General features: G+C 39.5%; 1 protein-coding gene across 1 annotated transcript in view; it reads left to right on the forward strand.

Annotated features, from left to right (window-relative positions):
* Nucleotides 1-9,809, forward strand: part of NOP14 (NOP14 nucleolar protein) — a 29,508-nt gene extending 19,699 nt beyond the window's left edge. The window contains 8 exon segments of the mRNA XM_048509265.1: nucleotides 743-878; nucleotides 1,461-1,562; nucleotides 4,033-4,186; nucleotides 4,719-4,878; nucleotides 5,975-6,122; nucleotides 7,966-8,084; nucleotides 9,265-9,420; nucleotides 9,552-9,809. Of these exon segments, the coding sequence (XP_048365222.1) occupies nucleotides 743-878; nucleotides 1,461-1,562; nucleotides 4,033-4,186; nucleotides 4,719-4,878; nucleotides 5,975-6,122; nucleotides 7,966-8,084; nucleotides 9,265-9,420; nucleotides 9,552-9,645 (1,069 nt within the window). The 3' untranslated portion in view covers nucleotides 9,646-9,809.
* Nucleotides 9,810-10,413: the final 604 nt, after the last annotated feature.

Here is a 10,413-nt window from a genome sequence, read left to right on the forward strand (position 1 = left end):
CCTGGCGCGTGAATCTGTCTGTGGGCTGGGCTGGAGTTCTCTTTAAGTCTTTCTGTACTTTGTTAATCAGTTCTTGCAAGGACTCTGGATGAATCTAGCCATTTCAATAAAGATCTTTCTGTTTTCCAAGAAGATTCTATTGTATGGACTCAGTTTATTACACATGAATTATAAAGATTAAGCAAATGTTTGCTATATGTCACTTGTTTTGCTAATTTGTGAGGAATCTGTGAGGTTGTGAAGCTGCCCCTTCTCCTTTGGGAAGCCCACTTCTGAAGCCCACTCCCAGTTTCACCAGGCATTGTGGGTATCAAGCCAGTTTTCACGCACTTGAGGCTGAAATGCCCAAGGCTGGGTTCAGCATCAAATCCTGGCTTGTGAGTCATTTGTCAGGAATGCAGGTCTGACTTGATAATTGAAGCTGCTAATTTCTTCTGATGGAAAGTAAATGAATTTTGTACCTAACCAGACCGCAGTGACTTTAGTTACATCTGCTAAATATGTGGCTATGGATTTTTTGAGCTGCACAGAATTGTACTTTTTTTGAAATTGGCAGTTAACCTTGTTATGATTCTAATGGTGCTGGTGCAGAGCTGTGAACATGTACTAGGCAGGTCTTCCAATGCGATATCATCAAGACCAAAATTCAACAGAGTGATCCAGGCCATTTGGTTAAACACTTTGTTTGTTCAGTTTTAAATTAAATACAAATTTGATGCTGTTGTGTTCTTCTTGTGAACAGGACCTTGTATGATCTTTGCCATATGTTCCCTGAAGCTGTGAGCAATCACGTGAAACTTGTCCTTCAAGATGCTGCTCATGACATGGAAGAAATTCTAGAAGTGAGAGGCCGTGCACCATTTCCAGGGTTAGACATGGTAAATGGCCAGAAAATTAAGAAAAATAAATTGTTTAACTACAAGTTAAGTTCTAATATACTGGATATGAGAATGACATTTTATGCTATAGTCACCTTGAAATACAAACATATTTATATTTAGATGATGTGGATTTATATCCTCCTACAAGAGCCTTTTCCCATTAATGATGCTTCCAATGCCTGTTTCTGTATCTGAATGCAGTGATTGTTTTGTACCTCCGAAGTAGCCCATCTGTCTCATGTGTGACGTGGCCTGTCCACATAGTAGTCATGCATAGTATTCATGCTTAATGCTGCTTATTTTCTTGGGCCGCCAGTCATCTTAAATTGACTTGTGTCCAATTCAAAATCCTCTGCTGTACAGTTGTATCCTGTGCTGTGTGAGTAACATGAAAATAGGAATGGACATGGGAATAGCCATTTAACTTGAGCTCAGCGCATGTAATTCCTGTTCCACGTGCTGATGTTACTGCAGTGGCCTGGCCACAGGACCACAGAAGAGCAGCCCTGTTGCTGCAAGAGTCTTCACATCCAACCCAAACACTGCTATGGTTATTGACACTGGCTCTGTATCTTTCAGCTCATATGTTTGAAAATCACTGCAATACTTTTTCCAACCTCCGATTACTGGCATCCTGTGGTAACACCATCAATGGTTTATATGAGCCAGCTACTTACAAAGGTATGTCAGCAATGTTTGTAAGGTTCTAAAACCAAGTTCCAGACTACTGTTTCTTATAAAACAGCTACACACTTGCACTAGCTGCAGAATAAGAGCCGCAACAAAAGGACCGCTCACAGAAAATATCATCACAACCAGAGGGGTCAAACAAGGCTGTACATTGGCCCCCACTTTGTTTAATATATTCCTTAGTGATCTAGTGCCCTTTGAAAGCCCTCCAGAAGGCCACAATGGGGCATGTTCCCAAAACTAAGCACTCAAACACGATGTCCCACAGCGTTACTGGCTATGCTGACTGACACCGTTCTTCTTTTTCCCACACTAAAGTTGGTCTCACTTTCGTCCTCTTTAAATTTATGCTGTGCTGAATATTGTAGAGAGCGAACTGAACTGGTAATTAACTATGAAAAAACCAAAATAATGGTCTTCGCTAGAAGACCCCCCTAGTCATACATGGACCATCAATAACCAGACCCATAGAGACAAGTTCCAACCAGTTCAAATATTTGGGCATAACTCTTACTAACTTGACCTTAATTGGGCAAGTACATAGGAAATTAGCACTTTTCGCTGCAGCTACAACAACAGTGCCCTATGCAATTCGAAGCGTTTCTTTTTCACTGTGGGCCACCGAGTATATACCCATCCGCATTGAAGGTGTTCAATGCTAAATGCTTGGCTCTCAGCTCCTTCTATGGAGCACACCTATTTGGATCGGGAGCTATAAACAAAAAATATAAACACAGCTCCAGTCCACGTTTCTTCCCACAAAAAAATTAAGACTGGGCTTACCAAATTGTGCTTCATATGCAGCCCTATGTTTTAGAACTTCGGGCAAATATCATATGCCACGCGATGGCTGGTCTGGCTGAGAACTGTCAGGATACTGGCTCACAATATCCACTATTTGCAGGATCACTCCAGTTTGTTACAACCCTCATGCTTTCCGACTATATGCAAATTCTAGGTGAAGCTCAGAAACTAGTTGAGGAAAAAAAATCCAACACTCTTTGGCTTTTCATTAGAGTGCGTTAGTCCCTCTTCTTCCCTATCAGAAGCATATAAGCTGCTTGAAAACTAAGCTATTAGGAACAAAGAGTATCGGGATATGATAACGAGCGCTCTGCGAAGGCAAACGTGGTTTCCCCCCCTGACCCTGCTTATTCCAATTGAACAAGGACACATGGCCGAATTATTTACAGTGGATCACCAACCCTAAAATTAAAGGAAAGAGGCTTTAACATCTGGCCAGATTCACCCATCCTAATGCCTTCTATGCTGCTCTATGGGCAGATATCAACAAATTGATAAAACAGAGGGAGGCTATGTCCATGCAATATGGGTCAAGGTGGAGACACTTCGATCATACCCACTCTTTTCATTGTGTAAGGTTTGCAAGAAATCAGAATGTCACAATCTGCACTTATCCCATTTCTGTATAACGAATCTAACTGATGCTCTTAAAGAAAGATACCTATGCTTTTTTGAACAACATGGATCCCACAGTGTGTGAGAATGTAGCAAAATTTCTGCTAACAATAATAGACGTAAGTCTAGATGAATACCAACCAAAGTCTATGTATTATGACCACATATAGCCAGCAGTAATTTTTCTAGCTTCTGTCAGTATCCGATGACGTTTAAGTGAGTTAACTTAGCTGAAGGAATGTCCTATAGTTACAGAAGGACCATGTATATATTTTAGTATTTAGTATTTTAGTACCAGTGTCTATAATTGTGAGCAATAATGGGCAAATTTTGTATGCTGATTTTGTATGTTTATTTTATGCCAATAAAGGCTTGTGATTGATAAAACCAAGTTTTTATGTTCTGTTTGGGGCAGGAACTGAGACACAGGGAGAGTAGTTTGCTTCAGAATAAAGGGTCACTCGGGTGCTGAGTCCAAGCAGTCTTCCCAGTTTGTGTGCTCATTCTGTATCAGACTAGTCCTGACATGGTAATTTTAATTGAGGGTCTAAATCTCTGAGAGGTTTTTGTCAAGGATGTTCACTGTCTCAGTTTGCTTATTTCTCTTGCCTGTGTATCTGGCAAAAGAAAAGAGCAAAGTGGCGGATAGGCACACCATTTGTTTTTTGGGTACCAGATATGTAGAACTGGTATGTGTTGGTGCTTCACCTTCCCTCACATACCACAGAGCAGTGAAGAAGCCTCTGATTTTTTTCCAGACAGGGACACTGAGGCTTCCTCTCTTCGAAGCTTTGTGCAGCTTTTAGCAGGCACTCAGATTTATTTCTTTTATATGGTAGTAGTGATTGACATGCTCAGCACAGGCTTCATTAACATTGTAAAGGAGTGTCTCTCACCATTCAGGGAAGGTAAGAATGTTCAGAGAAGAAATGCCAAAGCAGTTACCTTTTATACGGTTACTGAAAACATGCTAATCATCATGGATTGTTAATTTGCCATATTATCTGGGCTCTCTTTGTTCAGTAATTGTTGTTTTTTTCAGTGTCCAGTGACAAACCTGCAAGATGTAGCTAAAGGATTGTTTGTTTGCTGCCTCTTCCTGCAATATGTATCTGTGTCTCAAAGATACATCCCTGAACTTGTCAACTTCCTCTTGAGAATTCTTCACATGGCTATACCAGTTAGTGGAGTCCAAGGTAACATAGGGGCTGATGTGCCTAAAGATGTATTTGCTTTCCTCGTCCAATCTTAAGTGCAGCAAAAATAAATACACAGGGCATATGTGTGTGCAACTCCCCATTTGGAACATGGCCAAATTAACTATTATATAAATATAACTATCTGCAGGTTGTGACAAACATGGGCACTAGGCAAAGATGTTAGTTGGTTCTACTGGCCTCCCCCGCCCCTGTGCACCGGCAGAGCTGGCCTCTGAGATGTGCCACTTTTTTTTGTGGCGTATCCCTGTTATCCCCTATAGGGGATTCTTATTGGCAGCGTTTGTTTTCTTTTGGGCTTCCTGCATTGTGGGAAAGCCTTTTGGAGAGGGTGGGGCAGTGCCAGAGCAACACCATCCCCACCCGCCCAATCTGGATTGGGTTGTATTCTTGCATGTTGCAATCCTATGGTTTCCCTTCTACATCTCTTGGCGCCTCTAAATCTACAAATCTTGCCTTCTCAGGATGTTTACAGTTACATCTTATATTTGTGTGTATTGTTGTCTTTCAGGCCTTCCTTTGATGCATGCTTTCAGGTCACTAGATAAAAACTGCAACCTCCTTGTGATATGTGAAACAGCAGACACAGAGACCTGGCAAAAACAAACTCTTCCACTCCATTTGATAGCTGGATCCAAAGAAAATAGCAGCACAGAAGTGAATCATCTCAGGTACTAATTTCAGTTACCTGCTCAGAGTATTTTGGAGCTGAGGTTTGGAGGTGTCAGAGCATTTCCATTGTGTAAAAAATAATGGAATATTTAATATGCAGGCAATCAAGTATTCCTTTCCATTGCATAGTCATCATCCCATAGGCTTCACAGTGCTGGGAGCCCTTTAATCTGTGTTTGAATGGGAAAGAGATTCTGAAGAGTTAGGCCCTTGAAAGGAAATTATTTTTAAGCTGGAAGACCCACCTTAGTTCCATCTAGAGTCCCTTCTCTATCACCAGTGGTCCACAGAGATACACAGTGCGTGGACATGCTCTGAAATCTGTGAAGCAGTGAACCTGATACCAGTGTGTGTGTGCGTGCGTGCGTGCGCGTGTGCGCGCCATCAAGTCACAGCTGACTTCTGATGACTCCATAGGGTTTTTGAGGCAAGAGACGTTCTGATGTGGGTTTCCATTGCCTGTCTACTTGTCACAACCTTGGTAGTCCTTGGAGGTCGCCCATCCAAATTCCAATCAGGACTTGACTCTGCTTAGCTTCTGAGATCATATGAGATCAGGCTAGTCACCATCATAAATCAGTTTCTTGTATTGCTGTAGTAGATGCAGGGTGATGCTATGTCCTGTGCTTTCTCTTGGAGCATATGAGTATGGGGTTAGCCTGTTGGTCATGGGTTGTGGCAGGTGGGATCAGGCAGCTGAGTAGAAGGCTCCCTTCACTGAAATTCTGAAATTATTGAGTTAGGGTTAGAATATTAGAATGATTCTGCTTGTGGCCTTTTGGCTGTTTAAGCAATATCATTTAAGTAAGTAAAAAGAAGTAATTGGGAAGCTGGCTGGGAAATGACAGATTGAATGCCAGGGCAGTCTTGTACTTCACTGGTTGCTAGTGGTGAGTAAAACTTGCATCTGTCTGTGTTGCCACAGCTGCTGGGAGGCATCTGCCATGGCAAAGGCCTGTGTTTTCACAGCCCCTCCAGTTGTAGCATTTTGGGGCAGGTTGTCTCTGGGTATAAGGTCCACTCTGCCTACAGTTTTACAGCTTTCCTTGGAATATGGTAGTTTGTACTTGAGCTTTTGTTGGGTCTTTTTTGCAGGCTGTCCTGCATAGGCCTGTGCCTGGAACTTGTGAAAAGCTGTGCTGTTTTGTATAGAACGCTCCCATCCTTCCAGGAAATAATGAAGCCCATGAAAATACTCCTCAGCAAGCATGTGCCAGTGAATGAGTACCCTGTGCAATTACAGGTAAGCCATATGCTGCTGATTACGGCATAAACAAATCTGTATAGGCTGGATCTCTATGAGAATTTAGTTATTATAACTCATCTGGCTCCATCTTTTCCAGGCTCTCGAATTTGGTTACTGTAACTGGTCTGACTCCATCTTTTCCAGAGCTTCAAATTTCTCTTCCTGTTTTCAAACAGGTTGTTTGGGGTGGGGTGGGGTGGGGGGTGGTTGCACACATATAGTTTCTTTTCTAGAACCCCACAGGCTTTTACAGTTGAGAGTATTGGTATTTACAGGCCTTTCCTGTTGGAATAAGTTCAGTTTTACTTATTTACAATTCTTTGTTTAAACATTTCCCACTGTGCCTGAGGAAGAAAAAACAAAAGTAATTGAAACTGGGAAATTAAAAGCTCTTGCAGTGACTTAAAAAGCAAGAGGGGAGAGTAACAGTTAATGAGCATCTACAGTGGGGGTGGGGGTGGGGGGATGGTACCTTGCATAAATATAAATTTCAATTTCTGGTCATCTAAAGTATTTCCAATGCTTTTATACCAGGTTTTTTAAATTATCATCAAATTTAAGAAATCTAATAATAACAAATAGATACTGAAGAATTATCATCTAATTCTTTCTCTACTTTCTCTAAATGTGATAAGGGGCATAAAGCAGTTTTCCCTTCTTATTTGAATTCTCAAGAAACTTCTTATTCTATTAAAGAAATGTTAATATTTTTAATATTTACAATATTATCATAAGGAACAATGTGCTTCTAATTAATCCAGAATGTATATTGAATTCATTAAAATGTAACCTTAAAGATATAAATTCATAATTTGTTGTATCATTCAGATTAGCAATAGCAGAAGCTAAAGGTGAAATATCTGGGGATAACTTGGGTTTAACTTCCTTCCAAACCTCTAGTATTGCATTTATGAAAGTGCAATCATTTTCATAATATTTCTTCTTTTTCCTTTCTTAATCCATGACCAACTATGTAGTGTTTACAAAAAATTGTTCTAATTTAATTTCTGAGCATTCATCTTTGGGTGATATCTATTCTTTTAACCACCCAAAGATGAATGCTCAGAAATTAAATTTATTTTGCCAAATAAATGTGTTACAAAGTATCTGCCATTCTATCAGAAATTTTCCAGGAATTTTAGCACGGCAATTGCTAATTTAAAACATTAGTTTAGGAAGGATCATCATTTTAACTGTATTTATATGACCAAAAATGATAATTTTAAAGTACTCCAGAATTGAATTTTAATTTTATTTGTAATCAGGTTGGATCATTTTTAACATATCTTTTTTATTCTTATTAAAACATATGCCTACATATTTAACTTGATACGTGGTTTTCAGGTTTAAGGCCCAATCTAAATTTTTATACTTTTTAAGATTTGTATTAAGTCAAATGATCTCTGATTTCCCTGTATGTAATTTATGCCCGAAACTTTCCCGTTTAAAAAAATAGTATTTATTCATATTTTACAAACCTTTTCAAAATCTTGTAAAAATATGAAATATCATCAGCGTATGAACTAATGTTAAATTGGTTTGCTCTACATTTGATACCACTGATTCTTTGATCTTCTCTTACTGCCATTGCTAGGGGCTCTAAAGATAGAATAAGAGGGCTGAAAGGACACTGACATTCACCTCTGAGAATTCCAATTTGGGAGGATAAACATCCATTTATCCTGGCACAACATTTTGTATGAATTATGTGTACTCAATTAACTGTACAAAATCCCTATGCCTAATAAAGGGAATGAATGAATGAATTGTACAGAATGCAGGTGATATATTGCAGCTTTATTAGGTTTCGATGTATTGACTTTTTGTTTTTTGTTTTCAGGACTTGCACAACAGTGTGTTAACACAGCTGGAGGCACAAGGGCAACATTATCATCCACTGGTTTGTGAAAAGAAAAAACCAGTGCCACTGAAGCTTTTCACACCCAAAATAGTGAAAGTGTGAGTGTCTGTAGCTGAAATACAACTGATGACATGGAACCTGCATATTGCAGCCAAATACATGAGTAAAATGGAGAAAGTAAGAATGTTATAAGCCAGCTTTGGTCCCTGTTGGGGATCCAAGTGGGGTATAACTTGAGTAAATGTAATGTTGGATAAAACACTGTATTATAAACATAAATTACTAATTTAAAAACACAAGTTGAATTGACGTACCTCTTTGTGCGTGGTGCTACGGCCGTGTTAGTCAGACAGCTTTGATAAGACATATGGAATTAAGGGCAGATTCTGATGTGTCATTTACAGGATAAATGGGCCCATTTTGCAGTTGTAAAGTTTGAACACCTGTGAAATATTTTTTCTTTTAGAATGAGTGAAATACTGCTCAAAGCAAGGGTTTTCACACTCAAAAGGTATAGTACTAGAAGGACATTTTCATTTTTCTAGTGAAAAATACTGGAGGAGCACAGAAAAAAACTGATTTTTTTCCCTTTTTGGAATAAGAAAAATCTTGTCTTACAAAGCATTTCACTCATTCCAAATGTACAGAATGAAAAAGTCTGAGAATATTGTCCATTTCTTCAATAGAAAAATGGGAAATTTGGGGGAGCTCTGGGGAAAAACTTGCTTTTTATTTATAGATAAATATTTTTTGCAGCAATTATTATGCTATAATCAAAAGTAAGTCACTGTTTGAACTTCATGTGTTCAGTGTAATAATATTTAGCTTAATATCCAGATATACTGGCTGTCCTACCTATTAATGACTGTCCAAATAATACACTTCCTGTTATTTGCTAGATATTTTGTTTTCTACCTTCAACATTTACTCCTACCAGATAGCAAAAATGAGAGATAAATGCACAACGGTAGCATAACGTGCAGCAACTTGCAACTCTCTCAAGTCTTGGATATGCTTGCAATTTCTTTATACAACATACAAATTCCCTAAATAGAAATAGTACAATTTTATATGCTAAATAAGTTCTAAATAATGCCATTTAGGTTATTAAATCATTTTACATTTGATAAGAAAGTAAGAATTACATATATTTTAGTTTTTTCCCAATTAACCAAAATTGCTAAAAAAAATTAGCAGCTCTAGTCAAGTCATTGGTCTGTCTCCATCCATATTGACAACTCTGCTTGGTAACATGTACTTTGTACTTTGCAATTTCAGCCTAGAATTTGGAAGGAAGCAAGGAAGCAGTGAGAGGGAACAGGAAAGGAAACGGCTGATACATAGGCACAAACGTGAACTAAAAGGAGCTGTCCGTGAAATTCGCAAAGATAATCAGTTCCTGGCCAGAATGCAGCTGGTAGAAATTACAGAAAGGTGATGGCATTTGATTGTGATTGGCTTTACATGTTTGTTTTCCCCTGGAAATATACTGCAATGTTTCAAAGGAGAGCTTTTGTTTCTGTTTGAACCTATTTGAATTTATTCCTTTTTCAATTTATTTTCAGGGATGCTGAAAGAAAAAGAAAAGTGAAACAACTCTTTGGGAGTCTTGCTGAGCAAGAGGGAAATTGGAAAGCAATGAAGAAAAAAAAGTTTTAAACTTTTGCTGATCATGTGTGGAAGAAAAATTGATAATTATTTTATTATGGCTTGGCAATTCGATATGTTTGCAAGAATTTTACATGAGTGTAGTCCTACTAAGAAATTAAACGCTAACTGGACACTATGGAATGCATTAACCTTGAAATAAAATGTGCTGATAACTTGCTGTACTTTTTTGAAAACCTAACAGTAACTGAGCAATTTCTTAAGCGCAACTAAAGGGTGCTACTTAAACTAAAGGGCGCAACTAAAGGGTGCTGCTTAAACATTTTGCTTATTTGGTGTCTTCCATGAGGATTTTTTGAAATGCATTGCTGTGTTTGTAACAGCACAATAAAATGGGAGTCTAGTGATACCTTAAAGATGAGCAATCTTCATCTCGGGTTACTGTGTGGTTTCCGGGCTGTCTGGCCGTGTTCTAGCAGCATTCTCTCCTGACGTTTCGCCTGCATCTGTGGCTGAATGCATCTTCAGAGGATCTTCAGAAACGTCAGGAGAGAGTGCTGCTAGAACAGGGCCAGACAGCCCGGAAACCACGCAGCACCCCAGTGATTCAGGCCGTGAAAGCCTTCAGCAATAAATCCTCATCTTGCCGCAAGCCGGGGCATCTGGTGGGGGCCCACCCACCCATGGTGGGGAGGGGGGGCTGTCATGACCGGGCCATGGTCTACCTGTCCGAGGTGGAGGGTCCCCCCATCCGGTCGTGGCCCGCCCACGCTGGAGAGGGGAGGTGGAGAAGCACTTCAGCTGGGGTGGGGGTTGAGG

This window comes from Sphaerodactylus townsendi, linkage group LG10 (genome assembly GCF_021028975.2).
Source record: "Sphaerodactylus townsendi isolate TG3544 linkage group LG10, MPM_Stown_v2.3, whole genome shotgun sequence".
NCBI classification, from domain to species: Eukaryota; Metazoa; Chordata; class Lepidosauria; order Squamata; family Sphaerodactylidae; genus Sphaerodactylus; species Sphaerodactylus townsendi.